This window comes from Schistocerca cancellata, chromosome 1 (assembly GCF_023864275.1).
Source record: "Schistocerca cancellata isolate TAMUIC-IGC-003103 chromosome 1, iqSchCanc2.1, whole genome shotgun sequence".
NCBI classification, from domain to species: Eukaryota; Metazoa; Arthropoda; class Insecta; order Orthoptera; family Acrididae; genus Schistocerca; species Schistocerca cancellata.
In genome coordinates, this window is record NC_064626.1 from 434,527,139 (window position 1) to 434,547,277 (window position 20,139).

The 20,139-nt window shown below is 41.6% G+C and overlaps 1 protein-coding gene across 6 annotated transcripts in view; it reads right to left on the reverse strand.

Moving 5' to 3' along the window:
* The window catches only part of LOC126176495 (sedoheptulokinase-like), a 177,076-nt gene that overhangs the window by 26,700 nt on the left and 130,237 nt on the right, over nt 1-20,139 (reverse strand). For 5 of the 6 annotated variants that reach the window (XM_049923681.1, XM_049923653.1, XM_049923660.1 and 2 more), the window contains one exon: nt 13,226-17,805. The exons of the other annotated variant lie outside the window; for it this stretch is intronic. In XM_049923681.1, coding sequence (XP_049779638.1) covers nt 17,622-17,805 — 184 coding nt within the window. In that variant the 3' untranslated portion in view covers nt 13,226-17,621. Of the gene's footprint in view, nt 1-13,225; nt 17,806-20,139 lie in introns of those variants that run through there. 6 annotated transcript variants of the gene reach the window in all.

Genomic DNA, 20,139 nt, shown 5'->3' on the forward strand with positions numbered 1-20,139 from the left:
TTATCCGACCTTGCCACTCTCCAAGTCTCTGACAAGGAATTTCAAGCTCTCCTCATGGATCCTCAGAAATTGCTTGTGTTTACCAAAGTCAAGTTCCCCGGCATTTTGGATGAAGTGTGGTGCGACTCTTCTACCGGCACTCTACGGCCATTGCTCCCTCCCATGTTGCGCCAACAAGCCTTCGACACCTTGCATAATCTCGCCCAACCTGGTGTCCTCTGCCACAGATATATCCTCTCCACAATCGACTGCATGTCTCATTGGGTGGAAGCTGTTCCTTCACCCAACATCACAGTAGAAAAGGTGGCCAAGGGATTCGTCTCATCATGGATCACTAGGTTCAGTTGCGCATCCACCATCACCACCGACCAGGGTTGACTGTTTGAGTCTGCACTTTTCTCAATTCTATGTAACCTTTGTGGTATTAAAAAAATTCATACAACAGCCCACCACCCACAAAGCAACAGTTTAGTGGAACAACGGCACTGCATCCTTAAAACAGCCCTCAGGTGCCATGACTGCCTCTGGTCTGAGGTACTTCCTTTTCAGCAAGAACCTGGGGAACTTATCCTGCCTCACGCACCTGAGGATTTCCCCACCTTCCTGCACTTTATTAGTAGAATGTGCACCCACTTTAGACATGCACGGCTACACCTGCCTGTCAGTCATTCCCCACCAGACATTTACGTACCAATTGCACTCAACACATGCTCCCACATTATGCTCAGGGACGATTCCACTAGACAACCCCTGCAGCTCCCATACCTCGGCCCCTTTGAAGTACTCCAGAGGGGCGAGATGACTTTTGACATTATGGTTACAGATCGCCTGCAGACCATTTCGCTACACAGGCTCAAGCCTGCTTTTGTGGACTCCGACACCCCTCTGCCATCCCAGTTGGACCATCTGGACAAATTTTCCATTTCTGAGCCCGATATTGAGTTAGCTCATCCCATGGTAGAGTCTTCTCCTTCTGATGATTCGTGACCACAGTTCATGGGTTTCTCAAGCATGTCGTCAGCAACCCGATGTGCAGGTTTTGATGATGTTTCATCTACTGGAGAGACTTGCTCACCGACTTTCAACTTGCGCTGCAATGCACCACCTAACCGCGTCGACAGTGTGTTGATTGTTGCTTTCGATGGCCATGTGCTAGTGCTCCTTACAGCCACTGCAGACTCAACACTCAACGAGGAACCAGATGTTAAGACAGTGCATACCCTGTCCCTCCCCCGAGAGTGTGATCCATCATGAATTCATGCGTTCATCTCCTCGGACGGCTCGATCTGCATTAGGGGCAGGCATGCTCGCACGCTGCACCCCTCCCCACACCTCTACTCCTGGCCCGGCTGATGCATCGTCTGCCCCTGCTGGCTGGCTGATTACGATGTGGGCCTGCAGCCCATCGATGTGCCTTTGCTCGCCTCCCTGACTGAGATGGAGCTTCTTCCAGTCGTGCGCCTGCCGCTTCATACTACTCACTCCAACGCCGATGCCCACATGAGCTCCCCTCAGGCCTCACAGGCCACAGGCCATACCATACTCCGTAATGAGAGGGGGGGAGGGGGGTGCTGATAGGTCACATCAACCACATAAAGCATGATCTTTGAACTCTAACTGCTCTAACAAGCTGCCATGTTAATGTTCCAGTCAGCCATTGTACCTTGTACAGTGTAAACGTGTATCTTTCTTGGTGCTGAAATATATGTATGTATAGACATTTATGGGAACAGTTTGTTGCTTACACAGTTATCCATATTCCCATTTTCCATATACTAATGGGATCTGGGAAACTGCCCAAAAACCACATACAGCTGACCAGCACACCAGTCCTTGTCATTAATGCACTGGGTGTGACTGAACGGGGTCCAACAAGCCTCCTCATCCCAGAAACGGGCACTTTAATGTGCTATATGGGTAGATAAATCCATACTCTGCTCTGAAGTTCATGAAAGGGGGTACTTCCCATTGTACCATTAATTAGGGCTTCTTCCTTTTCTATTCATGTATGGAGAGCAGCAAGAATTAGTGTTTAAAGTGCCTCTGTGCAAACTTTAATGAATGTAATATTGTCTTTGTGATTGCTATGGCAGTGATGTGTAGGAGGGTTGTAATACATTCCTAGATTCACCACTTAAAGTTGTTTCTTGAAATTTTGTAAGTCAGTTTTCACAGGATGCTTTCCCATGGGTTAAACAAACCACAGACCACTGGTGTTGTTCTTCTTTGTGTGTGTTCAACATTCCCTATTAATCGTATCTGGTATGGGACCCACATACTTGAACAATATTCTAGGATGTGTGGCATGAGGTTTTCTCAGCAGTCTCCTTTGTAAACTGACTGCATTTCTATAGTATCCCAGCAATGAACACAAGCCTGCCACCTGACTTACTTGTGACTGAACCTATGTGACCACTCTTTTTAATATCCCTCGAAATTGTTACACCCAGTATTTGTATGAGTTATTGATTCCAATTGTGACTCATTGGTATTGTAGTGACAGCATGTAGATACATATTTTCTATTAAATATACTATTGCAATGATGTAAATATACTACTAATAACAGATAAAAAGTATTTCTGAAGTATAACTGAGAAGGCAGCACCTTTTTATAGATAGCAAATTTCACTCTTCTTTACTCATTTACATTTAGATGGCATAAGTGTAATAGTATTATAATGTGTAGTGATAGTTTATTGTTAATACATTATACAGATTAAGTTTCTATCATTTGTTTATCTTTTTAAATGTATGCCTTGACTTGTTCCACATCCTTGAAGATTCTCCTACCTGACAGAATCTACAGAACTTGATGAACGGATTGCACACAAACTACATTATTGATAATGATTTTTGAGAAGCAAGAAATTCTAAACTTAAATAGTAATTCTTCAGAGTACACTTTCAAGTCCGCTGATGGCACTGCACCATATAATAGGGCTGTACTTTTGTTAAATATGTAACTTTTAACTACTGCTCTGTTATTACATTAAATAAATCTGTTTGTTATGAATTATTCTATTACTTCAATACGATAGACATCATAGTGCAGCTTTCCCTTACACCATAGATGGAAATCCAGTGATGGTATTGATGTTGTGAGCAGCACCTTCAACAATCAGCACTGTAGCTAATGATATGTTTCTAAAAGTAAATGATTATTCAGAAAATGCAGTTGTGGGAAAATGAATCCTTGCAATTTAGTTCCTCGAAGTAGGTTTCACAGAGTTCTGTTCATTCAACTTGACCAAAGTTTAACATAAATGTGATGGGGACCATCAAAAATTAGCGTGGTGATCCAGAAAATTGTGGCTTCCACTCTGATATTGGTATTTTGATTATTTTTACATGCCACTGGCTTCCCACCAAAACTCCATTCCTATTCCTGACGTCACTTGAAATATCTCACCCCCACTGCAGTTTTTCCTAGTTACTAAGTTAGGTCAAAATATCTACAGCTATTACAAATTACCACTTTTTCACCTTTACTACCAAAGGGAAGGGTATCCTACTTTCACAATAATTTTGCCCTGGTACTAACTCATATGTGTTCAAGAGTAGTGGAAACTGACCCAGGTCTCCCTCCTCCACCTCTTCCTCAGCCCCCCCTTCTATTCCAGTAAGATGCGTAGGAGAGATTGCCTGAATTGTGGTGATATGGAGATAGATACTGTCAACACTGAGATGCCAGGTTGTGAATAGTGCCTGAATAGCTCAGTCTAAAGGCAAGGTTCTGAGTTAAGTCCTGGTCCACCACACAGTTTTACTCTGTGAACAAATTTCAAACCAGCACACACCCCACTGCAGAGATAAAGACTCAGTACAGAAAAATTGCAGGTTTCTACTTTGCGGGTGACTAGCACTAATGGAATGTATTTTGCAAAGAAACAAACTAATTTTGATGAAACTTGTTGCAGCATAAGGAAACAGTTTGAGCTCAAAAAACAGCTGTGCACTAATATGACAATATAATAATTTTATATATACATGCCCTTGTTAATAACATATCCCACTCCTGTTTATGATTCCTATTCTGTTCCTCTGAAGTAATAGACATTTCCTGCCAGCTATTTTATTTCACTTTTTTCTTTGTCAGTTTTACAGCTTGTTTACTTCAGCCTCCTGTGTCACTATCTATCTTCACTCCCTATTTTTCGACAGTTCATGGCCCTTTTATAGAAAGCAGTAGAAGTAGCGGTTTTTTTTAAATTTTTTTTTTTTTAATCCATAATACTTCAGTTTAATCATGCATGATGTGAGTATACGAGTAGTTGGGTGTTTCATATGCACATCTAAATTACTCTGGCCCAATGAACTAGTACATGTTTGACAATACATACGTCTCTTGCAGTGCATATATTAAATGCTTTAAGTGAGGAACACTGAAACATGAGCTGTTCTTTATAGTACCATAGCACTATTGAAGAAATTTAATTTTATTTGGCACCAAGGCAACAAACAACAGCTTAGTCTCACACTTCATTCAAATGAAAAATAAGTATTGTTATTATTGCCTCATATTAAGTGTAGGGATACAAACTTAATCATTCATAATTTCAGTATGTTGCAGGCTACAACAACACCAGTCATAAAGGCCTAACCGTATACGATACATTAAGGAGAAAAAAATTCAGCAGCATTAACTTCTCATTGCAACACAATTTCCACCACTACAGGATTCTGGAGGGTTGTATTTACATCCTTGGATACAGGCATGAGATATCTATCATCAGTTTTTCCTGAACAGTAACAATTATGTCAGAGTTGTAACGTGTAATTTCTGTGCAAGATGGAAATTCTCTCTGATGGCTGAGGTTGTTAGACAAATGCTGCAAGAAATGTGCTGGAATGTTGACCAGAAACATCAGAGCAGTACAGCTACAACTGCAACTTAGTGATATTTATATTATAGCAGTGTCAGGTCTGCTAGTCATGTGTTACAAGTTTTCCAACTAGTTTGTACTGAGCAATTAGATAAACCCCATGTTGTGAAGCTGATCTGTGTCTACCACATTTATTATGTATAAAAATTTATACTTTAAGGTGACATTTGTGATCAATAGCTAAAAGGATTGAATGCACCACCTGCAAGAATGTAATTAAGGCTTACTGTAATTGCTTATACTTAAACAAAATATGTGTGTTTTAAACCACAGTTCAAGTGAGTGCAGTTACCCTTTACAAAACTTACTCTCATATGTCTTTTTCCACAACACATTACAATAAAAAAAATAAAACAAAAGTATTCCCATCACGTTAATATAGCGATTTCTGGGTCAATTTCCAGTATGTTAATTACAACTTACAGATTAATGTTCCTGTTGTGACTCGCCGATTATTCAAAGTGCCGCCGCGCAATTACGCACGTCCTCTACGTGCGGCGCTGTCTGCCAGCCAGGCAGCAGCTGCGCCACCTAAGCGGCCAGCCGAGCAGCGGCCGCTAGACTGAGACTCAGTGTTTAATCGAATGCCGACTTGTACACAGGTCAACTTACTCAGTGACTTATATGTGTGTTGTCTTGTCCGAAAACTGTGTTACATTTGAAGATATAAAAATTGGCGACGAGGATGGGATTTTTCCTTTTCACCGTTGACTCACAGGGTTCCATGGCTACTGTCGAGCAACTATTGCAAAATCTCCTTGAACAGCAAATGCTTCTAACAGCGGCGATTTGCGATTTCGTCGCGGCATCAAATGCGGGGTGTTTCTCGTCGTTGGCTGTAGCTCCTTTTCCACCTTACGACGAGACGGCGGAAGACTGGTCTGATTATGAAAAACGTCTTCGACAGCACTTCTTGGCATTTCATGTCACGGACGAACAACCATGTAAGTCTCTGTTCCTTTCCTGGATTTCACCTCAAATGTATCGGTTGTTGTCGCAATTGGCTCCTTTGAAGGATCCTGCGTCTTTATCCTTTGCTGAAATGTGCTCCCTTCTGTCTGTCTATTTTCAAAAGCAAACGCATGTGGTAGCCTCTCGTGTTGCCTTTTATCGTTGTCAAAAACAACCAAATCAGTCCTATCGCGCTTGGGCTGCTGAACTTCATGGCCTCAGTCGAAAGTGTCAATTTGTTACTGACGTTCACAAAGAATCCTATGCCGATTCCATGGTACGGGATGCTATTATCCGGTCGGCGCCCGACAAAGAAGTTCGGCAACATGCCCTTCAGTTGGCGAATCCGACTCTCGATGAAGTTCTCTCCATTGCGCAGTCTTTTGAAATTTCTCGCGCCGCTGGGGCGCAAATAGAGGCGTGGGGTGACGTCGGGGAAATACAACCTCTGTGCGCTGTTGACGACGCGTGCGGCGCGTCCCCGCCGGCCGACGTGGCCGCAGTACGCTCCCACGCGCAGCCGCGGCCTAGCCGTAAACAACCCACTAAGAAACTGCAGCAAAATCCCCGGCAACTTCCTTCATGTCCGCAGTGTTTTACGAAACATTCACGCGAGGATTGTCCCCAACGTTGGGCTGTGTGTCACAATTGCAAAAAGAAAGGTCATGTGTCTTCTGTTTGTAAATCCGACCGCATACATGATGTTCATGAACATGACGCTGATTCTGATTCTGTGTTGTCTGTCAATTGCACTTCTTCCCTTTCAGGGAAGTTATTCCTCACTGTCCAAATCCTTGGTCGAGATGTTCGCATGCAAGTGGATACTGGTTCTGCTGCCACTATAATTAATTCTCAGACGTATCTTCAGCTGGGTTCTCCACTCCTGTCCCCTGTCACTCGGCAATTACGGACCTACAATAAACAGAAGATTTCTCTCTTGGGACAGTTTAATGCTGAGGTATCTTACAAATCCGTCGTTCGCTCTGTTCCCATATTTGTGGTCGACCAGAGCACCGCAGAAAATCTTTTTGGTTTCGATGCCTTTCGCGTTTTTGGGTTCTCCATAGATGACTCTGTCAATATTGTCTCTGATGCTATTCCTTATGCTCAGCTGGATTCCTTGTCGACGACATTTTCGTCCCTTTTTTCTCCTGGGTTAGGCCGTGCAAACGACTTTGAAGCTCATATCACGCTCAAACCCACTGCTCGGCCTAAGTTTTTTCGGGCTCGGCCCATTCCTGTGGCCTTTCGTGATCGGGTAAAACGGGAGTTGGATCGTTTCACTGCTTCAGGGGTCTTGCTTCCTGTCACTTCCAGTGAGTGGTCCTCTCCTGTCGTTGTAGTTGCTAAGCCCAATGGTGATATTCGTCTCTGTGGCGATTTCAAAGCCACTGTAAATGCTCAATGCCTCATCAACACTTACCCTATGCCCCGTCCTGAAGAACTGTTCACTAAACTCGCTAGAGGACAGTATTTTTCTAAAATTGACCTGTCGGAAGCTTATCATCAACTTCCTCTCGACGCTACTTCCCGGCAGTTTCTGGTCCTTAACACGCCTTTCGGCCTCTATCAATACCAACGCTTGCCATTCGGGGTTGCTAGCGCCCCTGCTCTTTCTCAGCGATTCTTGGAACAATTATTGCTCCCTGTCCCGGGGTGTATCAATTACATGGACGACATTGTTGTCACTGGCTCCACCACTGAAGAACATCTTCAAAATCTCCGCACACTTTTTAATGTCTTACAGACTGCCGGTCTTAAGTGTAATCTTCAGAAATCACAATTTTTTCAGGCATCTATCATGTACTTGGGGTTTCAACTCTCTCGGGATGGTATTCGTTCGCTTCAGCAAACTGTCGCTGCGATCGATGCCCTTCCTCGCCCTACATCTGTTAAGGAACTGCAGGCCTTCTTGGGGAAAATAGCATACTATCACAAGTTTTTACCGTCTGCGGCTTTGGTGGCTCAGCCATTGCATCGCCTGTTGCATAAAAACATGCCTTTTCACTGGTCCGCGTCATGTGAAGTGGCTTTCCAGAACTTAAAGACTATGCTGAAACAGGCCCCGTGCCTGGCTACTTACCGACCTGGCCAACATCTTGTTCTTGCCACAGACGCCTCTCAATACGGGGTCGGTGCAGTCCTTGCGCACCGTTTTTCTGACGGTTCGGAACAACCCATCGCTTATGCCTCCAAAACGCTCACGGATGCCCAACAAAAGTATTCTCAAATTGAGAAAGAAGCTTTGGCCATCATTTATGCTCTTCATAAGTTTGGTGTTTTTCTCTATGGCTCAAAATTTCATCTTGTTACGGATCACAAACCGCTTGTTTCCTTGTTTCATCCATCAATGTCACTTCCCGACAAGGCTGCACACCGCCTCCAGCGTTGGGCTCTTTACTTGTCCTGTTTCAATTATGAGATTCATTTCCGGCCAACGGCTCAACATGCGAATGCTGATGCTTTGTCTCGCCTTCCCATGGGTCCTGATCAGGCATTCGATAGGGACGAACGTTTGTGTTTCCACCTGGATGCTGCCGAGCAGCGGGTTGTGGACGGGTTCCCCATCACTGGGGACAGGCTGGCGGCTGCTACGGGTTCTGACCCTACCCTCTCCCGGGTTTTACGCTGTATTCAGAAGGGTTGGCCAGATCGCCCGTCCGCTAAGATTTCTGATCTGTTGCGGAACTACTACACTTTGCGCTACCGCCTCACAGCTAGGGATGGTGTTATCATCCTCTCCACTGACAATGCTTCGCCGCGTGTTGTGGTACCTGCGTCTTTGCGTGCTTCGGTCTTGCGCCTCCTTCACCAGGGGCACTGGGGTGTGTCTCGCACAAAATCTCTGGCACGCCGTCATGTGTACTGGCCTGGCATCGTCTCTGACATCGCACACATGGTCGCTGCCTGCGGCCCTTGTGCGTCACAGGCCGCTGCCCCGAAGTCATCTTTGTCACCGTGGCCTTCGCCTGAGAAGCCCTGGGAGCGCATTCATGCTGACTTTGCGGGACCCTTTATAGGTACTTATTGGCTCCTCGTAATTGACGCCTATTCTAAATTTCCTTTCATTGTCCGTTGCATGTCACCTACCACCGCGGCAACCACCAGTGCTCTCACCCGCATTTTTTCTTTGGAAGGCCTCCCCTCTACTCTTGTTACTGATAATGGTCCGCAATTTGCCTCTTCCGACTTTGCGGATTTTTGTGCTCGCCACGGCGTTACGCATGTCACGGCCCCGCCGTTCCATCCACAATCCAACGGTGAGGCTGAATGGCTGGTCCGCACATTTAAGGCTCAGATGCGGAAACTTCTGACTTCTTCTGCTGCTGATGACGCGCTTCTCCAGTTCCTGGCGTCTTACCGCTTCACCCCCATGGGCGATCACAGCCCGGCTGAGCTCTTACATGGCCGACAGCCCCGCACGCTACTTCATCTTCTGCGGCCTCCCACCTTACGGCCGCAGGTGCCTTCACTTGGCCGGTTCACCGCCGACAACCTCGTCTGGGTACGGGGATATGGCAGGCGGCCAAAATGGAGCCCGGGCCGCATCTTACGACACCGTGGCAGACGCCTGTATGAAATCCAGATGGACGCGGATGTTGCAGTGCGTCATTCGGACCAGCTTCGGCCTCGGGTACCAGCAACGCCTGTTCCGAAGGCCGCCACACCACCTTTGGCTCTACCTGATGCTCGGGATCTTGGCATCTCTCAATACTCACAATGCAGCCCTCTCACCGTCATCGCGATGCCAGCACCAGAACGGACGCCACCAGGAGACGTGCCCATGCAGGAACCGGAGGACCGTCCTCTGTCAGAGTACATCTACTCGCCTCCTCCTCCAACAGACGCCGACACATCGCCCATGTCTCCTGTCATATCAACTGGACTTGCCGCAACGGGCAGATTGGTGCAGGGGGCCCCAGCAGATTCAACCCCTACGTCTCCTGTCATCTCGACCCGTTATCATCGGGGACATTTCCGTCCGTATGGGAAGCCTCCTCCTCGAGACTTTACGGTGAGTCAAACAACGCCTATGGACGTTAGCCATCTCCAGGATACCTCCATCAAGACCAGTGCAACAATTTCAAAGGGGGGAAAAGTGTTGTGACTCGCCGATTATTCAAAGTGCCGCCGCGCAATTACGCACGTCCTCTACGTGCGGCGCTGTCTGCCAGCCAGGCAGCAGCTGCGCCACCTAAGCGGCCAGCCGAGCAGCGGCTGCTAGACTGAGACTCAGTGTTTAATCGAATGCCGACTTGTACACAGGTCAACTTACTCAGTGACTTATATGTGTGTTGTGTTGTCCGAAAACTGTGTTACATTTGAAGATATAAAAGTTCCATTAATCCACTGGGGGATAGTCAATTAAGCAATTTTATGCTTATCATTAGCAAGCATTATGTCATAAGTAGATACTAGGAGACTCTTACAATAATATTCATCACATGGTGTCTGTTGCCAGAGTGAATTGGGCCACACATCGCTCTTTTATAAGTAACTGGTAGCCACTGGGCTCAAAACCAAAGTCCAGAAGAATCTCCAAGCAGTTGTTGAAGTGGTTGACATTGGTCCTAGTAGCAAAGTAAAGGTTTGAGTCTATTTTAAAGTAAGTCCATAATTTTCACCAACATGGTAAAGAGGTAACAGCAATCTGTTCTTGATGATAAGTTGGTAAAAACAGTCAAGATCACTGAATACCTCTTTCATTAAAGTAACAAGTCTTGGCACATTTAATCAGCCATCTTCAGATTATGATCACCATTTGGTTGGAGCTTGGTTGGAGCTGTTGGCATGGTGAACAGGTGAAATGTACTTACAATGGTAACTGCTCAGTTCCCGTTGTGATGACCTGCAACTGTTCATCACACCACCAGCTCCAGCCAAATAGTAATCTGATGACAGTTGATTAAAAAACAAACCAAAACCAGTCATTTCAAAACATGAGATATTCTGCGTTCTTGACTGTTTTTACTAACTGATCATAAAAGTTGGTTGTTTTTCTAGTATCCCAGTCCAACAATTTGGACTGCCTGCCAGAAGGCATGGATGTAGAAGACAGTCGCTAGGCAGCACCCTATAACCTGCAAGTGCTGCTGTTGCTGCCACAATGCTGGGCATGGGTCACACCTGCCACGCCAGCCTATTGGCACTAACTAACACCGCCTCCTTTTTACTTCCCTTTCAGAACTATACATAATGACAAGTAACATTCTCCTGCCATTTGCCAAACTCAGACCCTTCCACGGACTGCCACAAGGTATATTGTGATTCATCACTCCAAAAGGCTCATTTCCAGTCACCCATGGTCCAGTGGCCTCTTTACACTACCTCCAGTGTCACATATCTAGTAGTAATTTCTGGTGCCAAGTAACTCAAATCTGCTTTAGTCCAGCAGAATGAACACTTTAGGTACATACAAGAAAACCATTTATATGCTAACAACTCCTTAATAAGCTTCCTGCTCAAAGAATATCATAATTAAATATCAACAAGTATTTCAATAGGCACACAGTCTCAAAACATTGCAGGAGACATAACAGATAGACAATTTCTATTGGCAAAAATTTTATTGGAAATTATTGCAACCAATAACAGTAAAATATTACAGTTTCTGAATGAATTCAGCTGTGTATAAAATATGAAATATTAGGAATGCTTTTTTCAAAATAAAATTCAGTCATCAGGTGCACAATTGAGGACCTGACAAGTGATTTTTATTTTGAAAAAACAGGGACCACAGTTCTGAACAAATAACAGCTACGAATAAAATCTTGGGAATGATTTGGACCTGAGATTCTTAAAGCATTTTATGAAAGTAATATATCCCATTTTAGCACAACAAGCCTATTCAAAACTTATATTTTTGTAGCTACTATGGTCTGTTTTTAAAGGCACTGTGACATTTAAGCCATGGATGGATTTTTTGTATAATAGAAAATGATCTGTAGTATTTCAAAGTAAAAGAGACAGGAAGACAGCATGTTCTTAAATCATTAGTTACCTTAGCCCAATAGCCATTGCAGTCAAGTTTCAACACCAAGTTATTATCAAATGAAAAGAATGTACCCTAAATTTTAACAAATTTCAGCATACTGAATTTAGATTGTGAGTTGGAATGAAACACTGTGTTTGTGAAATGAAAATCTATTGAAATAAGAATAAATTGTTGACATTTCATGAGTACAATAACAATGATAATAGTAGTAGCTACAATAATAACAATTTCAAGCAGATGCAAATCATTCCCTCTTTTTATGTGATATATTACGAAAATATGCACAATTTCTAACAATATAATAAGTATTGTAAATTATTCATGTAATACATGGTCCATGCATGTTGTGCATATAGTTATTATTTGTACTTCATGTGGAAACAATAGGAACTAACATAATAGACACTATACAAATACAAATATCTCCAAAACAGTAATATATCACAATCTTATATGAAGTGGAAGTACAAAACAACAACATCATTCCTTTCATAAAAAGAAGTTTGAACTCCCTTCAAATTTTAATATACCATAATCAGTTTCAATTTAATGCTGTGTTGCATTAATATAATTAATTTCTTTTATCTGCATTTCAAATCTAATAATTCAACTAACTTTTGATCCTTAAACTACAAATAAATCTTTTTTTAAATAAATATATGGAGGAACTAACTCATAACCTGTAATATCCACTCTCCCACTTACAGAATATTTTGGGAGTTCTTCAAGGTTTGGTCATATAACATACGTTAACAATAGATAAAAAATAAGGTTGTATACACATTGAAAGAGCTGAGCACAGCTTAGCTCCAAGTAACAAACGGTGTGATTTTCAGTCATACCAGTTACGGAAACTAGCAACAATACAATTCAATATTAAAAAATTGTTGTTAGTTCGGCTTCACCCCCCCCCCCCCCCCCCCCCCCCACACACACACACACACTCACCCATGCACAGTGTGAAGTACAAGTGCAGCAATATGATTACACTTTTCATAAAAAGAAGATTCTGTTTCAGTGTGTGTGTGTGTGTGTGTGTGTGTGTGTGTGTGTGTGTGCACTTGTAACTAAGAAATTTATGAAATTAGTGATACAAAATATGGAAGACCTGTATAAGTGAGAATGCTAAGAACATACTGGTAAGCACAAATAGCTTATCAAACATTTGTTTATGGTACAGAGTGTAAGTCTGGAGGTGGTTGCAATACACAATGAGCTAACAAAAAATTAAAGCCGAGTTTATAAAGAAAGCAATATACTTCTTACAGCACAGAACATCCACAGTATTCTCTGTAAGGGAACAATATGCTAGCACAGACCAATAATTTTGTAAGAGTAAGGACTGTGACTACAAAACAAAGAAAAAATTATGAAGTTTAAGATTTCAATAACAGTCCATTGGGAGTCAAAGACAGACAGAAAATATCTGTTAATTACTGGTAAACAAAGCAATTTGTCACTGAGAACCAAAAGATAAGAGAAGACTATGAGTCTGTTTTAAATCCTTCTGTTGCTGTTGCTTGTTTAAAGAAGTGGTGAACTTTTTCTCACTGTGTTTGCTATATAATCTGATTAAAGGATTGTAGTGATTTTGTTTGTTATTGGTCTTCTGTTATGATAGTGAATATTGAGTAATTAATCTGTTACTGATTTATAAGTTCTTACATCTTAGCTTAATCTTAATGCTTTCTGGTCATTACCCCCAAAATTTATGCACACCTACAGCTCACCATTTACAGAATAAAGGAGCATGTAATCACAGCAACAATTAAAAATGTATTTTTCCAAATTTACTATTGATTGCAAGTACTGTTCACTCCTGAAACATTGATTTTCTGAAAATTAATGGTGGGAAGAAATCTCATTATATAATAAGTTTAAAGTCCAATAAATTTTTACTTTGACATTTTTATGTAAAAAGTGACCATTAAATGTGTAACATGCATGATTTTGGTGAGAGAATAGTGGAGGGTGAGAGAATAGGTGTTGTTTAAACGCTCCATCATGGGCTCAGACAGGCCAATTGGGACTGACCAGCTGCCATGTTATTCTCGGCCAATGATGTCATCTGGATGCAGTATGGAGAAGTGTGGGGTCAGCATACTGCTTTCCAGACCATTGTCAGTTTTACAAACATTGGAACTACTGCTTCTCATTCAAGTAGCTCCCCAACTGGCTTCAAGAAGCTGAGAGGACACCGCTCCAGCCCTCCCACCAAGGAAAAACCCCTAGCAGTACTGGGAATTGAACCCAGGTCCTCTGCATGGCAGTCACCATGCTGACCACTCGGCTATGGAGGTGGAGGGTGAGAGAATATGTGTTGTTTAAATGTTGCTGCACTGCTGTGTCTGAAGTTATAAACTGGATTCTGAGACTGTTAAATGTCAGTGACTGAATGGCATTCAAATGGCCTTTAAAACTGGTAAATGTGATTCTGGTCGGAGCTACTGGTGGTAGTGGTCATTTGCATGAGGAGCCCTTGCTTATGTGAATGTGTGTGTGTGTGTGTGTTTCCCTTGCTGAAGAAGACTTTGGCCAAAAGCTATAATACACAACAGTATTTTTGTTATACCCATCTGTAACTCAATGGGCCAACTTTATGGTGAGTAGCAATCTGTCCTTTTCCTAATCTTGTTGATATTCCAACCTGGAGTTTCCAGAATATGATTTTAAATTTACAGGAACTTACTTTCCAGTTTAGTGAAACAAAGGATTAATAAATCTTTGTAGCACCTGGAATAACATTAGGCATGTAGGTTATGCAACATGCTGAAAACCTGGATTCAGATAAATCAGCATTTGTAAATACCAAAGCCTCTGTAGCTGAACCTATAATAAAGAATCTTCTTTGCTTCTGAGAAAATTAATTTTGAAAGCTGTGACTATAGGAACAAAGATGTTTCTGCTATAGTAATTTGCGATATCTCTCAAACAGTAGGAAATAAATTTGTGTGTTAGCTTAACTGTATTAGATTCATTTTGTGTATTTGTCATCCCTGTCTCATGAAAGTCTTACATTGGAAAAATATTCCCTTTATTACTATATAAGATTAAGTATATTTTAGATTACTGTACAGTAAAATCACAATTAGGACACATTATTCTGATATGTTTAATTCGTGCTGCAGAAGATTAATTGGCACACAGTACTTATACTGCAAATTTTTATCAGAAGTGAGCACTATAAAATTCCTGGACACTTCAGTCTTCTTGTAAAGTTGTCTTTCTTTATATACTTGAGGAAAAACAAAAAATTCTGCCAAATACTGAAGGAAGAACCAGTAAATTATCTTAGTTTGTGTGGGGAAAAAAAACAAGATAATGAATGCTGCAGACTACAAAACAATGTTCATTTGTGGTAAATCATGAGAGATAATCCGATAAGCAAATATATGACAGAAATATTGCATAGATTAAAGTGAAAAAGTACCTAACAGAAAACAGATAACGAATATGTGTTTTAGTTTTAAGAACAGTGTGTGATTTTATATGAAACACACTGTATGTCAAATAAAAGAGAGCAATGAGGATTCTGTAATGCAAAACATGGTATACATATGAGAACCATGGAACACTCACAGTTTTTCAGTTAAAATATGATAAGCCTGAAACTGTTTTGTAAAACAGTGAGTGATGTACCCTGCAATTTGAATACACACAAAGAAAGCATAAAAAACTGGTGGATAAGTGAGCTTATAGTAGATGACAACTGCCCAGAAAGGTTTCATTTGATCGGATCTAACAACTTGTACAGTGTCATTTATCTAAGTTCTGACAGCTGATCAGGAGTTGACATAAAGAGAGTGTATGGAATAATTTCATAACTTTATGGACTGAGAAACAACTGAAAAGTTTTTTTCTATGTGTTATCAAATCTGCTAACCATTAGAGATTACTATTAGACATTATTAAGTGTAGAGAACAAAGTAATATAAGATACTGAACATGGTGAGATGCCAAAATATTTACATGGAAGAAAATTTTTAACTGTAGCACTTGGTATATGAGTACTTGTCTTTAGAAGCTCGTAATGCTACATGAACAAGAATGTAAGACAGGTACAGTCATCCATTACAGAAAGTTTTCTAATTCTCTAATGCATATACATAGAACAGTGATACATGCTCTTCACGCACATCAAAACTAACTATGATGCTACATCTAATGATAAAATTTTAACAGGTCAATCAAATACAATCCTGTATAAATGTTGACAGGCAAGAAACTGGCAAATTACCTTATATTTTTGCTGCTTTACAAGAGAACTATAAAACTATTTTAAAGCTTTTTAGGTAAGAGTTTCCTACATAACTGTTTTACATACGGTACTCTGCTTTAAAATTTCCTGTTACAATATCTGAAGCACCTCAAGCTGTGAAGAAATTGTAAACCCAATAACTTTTACATTGAATTATGATTCATGTTTGTTCAATGTAATAAATACCAATGTCTGTTACCATATGAAATGAGACCTTAAGCTTATACCAGAACAAACAAACTCATACACTGCAGGGGACAGCAGGGCATTAACAGCAATATTAACCAAAATGCTGATTTCCAGTCTCTCTGAGACAATCTTATACATTTTTATTTGTTGTCCTAAGAGAGCTTTAGCTGACAAAGGATGGATTAATGTCAGGCAAGGCTTTCTGGTGATCACCACTTGGCAAATGTATGAGATTATCTATACAGTGAAACTAGATTACACAGTGTTACGTAGAACTGGTCACATATCAGAGAAATATAAAATAAAATCCATCAAAATTTGGCAAATGCAGGTTATCTAAAAAATGAAACCAGATTACACAGTGATACATAGAACTGAGCACATATCAGAGAGCACCACGTGCAAATGCATGAGAGTATCTAAAAAATGAAACCAGATTACAATTTCATGATATCTTGACTCTTTCAAATAGCTGAGATCTGAAACAAATGGAATCATCTGCTATGACTATGTGTCACCAATTCTGATCACCTAGGAAAACTGTGTAATATTAAGATGTAACAAAACAAAAATTAAGAAAGGCAACCCGTTCACCTGAAGCAGATTGATACAAGGTGCATAAACAAATGTAATAGCAGAAACTTTACTAGCTTTCAAGCAACTGCTCTTGTTCTCTTGGAAGTACATCTGCCTAATTTACTACTTGTAACCTCCAATATTCACAAGCTTGGTTGTAGAGAAGAAAAATCTCTCTGAAAATGTTGAACTCACTCTGTGGTGAAAATCTAAATTATGTGACACTATGGCAACATTTACAGCTGTATAAATAGTCTACCCCACTTAACCTTCTCTCCTCTTCCATCCCTGCTCCATCCTCAAATCAAATCTGCATTTCCTGGTTATCTTACTGTTTTCTTGTACTCCCTTCAGCTCAGATAACAAAAGCTTGGTATTCATTCTTGTTGTGCAGTTCTTAGAATGGGTTTAATTTCTCTGTTATATGAGAACAGCCAAATTTACTTTTTCACTTATAAACTTTCAGATGCTTAATCATTAATCATGCTTCTGGCCTCCATCTTGATTTCTTTTGATTGGTACAGTACATAACCTATTTCTGTAGTTAACTACTCCTCGACCCACCTTACATATAATATGTTTTTAAAATCAATATTACTGCTCAAAATATAGTTTGAGCAGTTCTAACTAGCACTATCTTCATTTTAATTTCTTGGCCTACTCATTTCCATGCAAGCATAAATCAGGAAATCTGTATGACAAATGTCATACAAATTGCCTTTTGACAAAAAATATTACTCTGACAGAGACTGTTTGACCAGTTACAGCTAAGATACAGACAAGGCTGATAAAGCCGCTCCCATAGCAGCATCTCCTCCAGATACAAAATCAATTGGCAATTGATACCAATGCTGAACTTCTGCCTGGAGAACTTTATTACGAGTTAGTGCAGAGCCAATACCTAATATCCGCTTTATACTTGAATCCAACAGCACTTCTCTTGGCATCATGCTATATTTTAGGAAGGCAAAGTGAAGAATTATAAATTTTGTATTATTAATTATCTCTTCTGTAAGTAATTTATTAATAATGACTGTTTAAAAGTACATTTAATTTTTAACACCAGAACTAAGTCTATGGTTGTAAAAGGATCATCTTTCTAAATTACTATTCAATGAGAAGACAGGGTGAAAGGGAGAAAAAGAAAGATAAAGAAGACAATCACACACAACTTTCAAAAACACAGATTATATGACAACAGTTTAACAGTTTTAATGAAGATATCAGTTATTTTGAAAGGTATTATCATTTTTTACCTTCATTCCCCCCTTCCTCTCTGTTCCCTTAACATATCCTTACATATATATAATGAAAGCACTGTCATGTCGATAGACACACAAACAAACACAAACATACACACAAAATTCTAGCTTTCGCAACCCCCAGTTGCTTCGTCAGGAAAGAGGGAAGGAGAGGGAAAGACGAAAGGATTTGGGTTTTAAGGGAGAGGGTAAGGAGTCATTCCAATCCCGGGAGCGGAAAGACTTACCTTCGAGGGAAAAAAGGACGGGTATATACTCGCACACACACACATATCCATCCACACATATACAGACACAAGCAGACATATACAGAGGCAAAGAGTTTGGGCAGAGATCTCCCACATGGAATGTTTCCTTCTATATATAACATCTTTGCCTCTGCACTTCGGCCTCGACTGACATCTCTGCCCAAACTCTTTGTCTTTAAATATGTCTGCTTGTGTCTGTATATGTGTGGATGGATATGTGTGTGTGTGTGTGTGTGTGCGCGCGAGTGTATACCCGTCCTTTTTTCCCCCTAAGGTAAGTCTTTCCGCTCCCGGGACTGCAATGACTCCTTACCCTTTCCCTTAAAACCCACATCCTTTCGTCTTTTCCTCTCCTCCCCTCTTTCCTGATGAGGCAACAGTTTGTTGCGAAAGCTTGAATTTTGTGTGTATGTTTGTGTTAGTTTGTGTGTCTGTCGACCTGCCAGCACTTTCATTTGGTAAGTCACATCATCTTTGTTTTTAGGTATATATATATATAATAGAGGGAAACATTCCACGCGGGAAAAATATATTTAAAAAGAAAGATGATGAGACTTACCAAACAAAAGCGCTGGCAGGTCGATAGACACACAAACAAACACAAACATACACACAAAATCTAGCTTTCGCAACCAACGGTTGCCTCGTCAGGAAAGAGGGAAGGAGAAGGAAAGACAAAAGGATATGGGTTTTAAGGGAGAGGGTAAGGAGTCATTCCAATCCCGGGAGCGGAAAGACTTACCTTAGGGGGAAAAAAGGACAGGTATACACTCGCACACACACACATATCCATCCACACATACAAGACACAAGCAGACATTTGTAAAGGCAAAGAGTTTGAGCAGAGATGTCAGTCGGGACGGAAGTACAGAGGCAAAGATGATGTTGAAAGACAGGTGAGGTATGAGCGGCGGCAGATTGAAATTAGGAATTAGCGGAGATTGAGGCCTGGCGGATAGCGAGAAGAGAGGATATGCTGAAGGGCAAGTTCCCATCTCCGGAGTTCTGACAGGTTGGTGTTAGTGGGAAGTATCCAGATAACCCGGACGGTGTAACACTGTGCCAAGATGTGCTGGCCGTGCACCAAGGCATGTTTAGCCACAGGGTGATCCTCATTACCAACAAACACTGTCTGCCTGTGTCCATTCATGCGAATGGACAGTTTGTTGCTGGTCATTCCCACATAGAACGCTTCACAGTGTAGGCAGGTTAGTTGGTAAATCACGTGGGTGCTTTCACACGTGGCTCTGCCTTTGATCGTGTACACCTTCCGGGTTACAGGACTGGAATAGGTGGTGGTGGGAGGGTGCATGGGACAGGTTTTACACCGGGGGCGGTTACAGGGGTAGGAGCCAGAGGGTAGGGAAGGTGGTTTGGGTATTTCATAGGGATGAACTAAGAGGTTACGAAGGTTGGGTGGACGGCGGAAAGACACTCTTGGTGGAGTGGGGAGGATTTCATGAAGGATGGATCTCATTTCAGGGCAGGATTTGAGGAAGTCGTATCCCTGCTGGAGAGCCACATTCAGAATCTGATCCAGTCCTGGAAAGTATCCTGTCACAAGTGGGGCACTTTTGGGGTTCTTCTGTGGAGGGTTCCGGGTTTGAGGAGATGAGGAAGTGGCTCTGGTTATTTGCTTCTGTACCAGGTCGGGAGGGTAGTTACGGGATGCAAAAAATGTCATCAATAAATCTGTACCAAACTTTGGGTTGGCAGGCCTGGGTAACCTGGACATGCGGAATATTTGTGTATAAGGAAGTGAAGGGCCTCGCTGC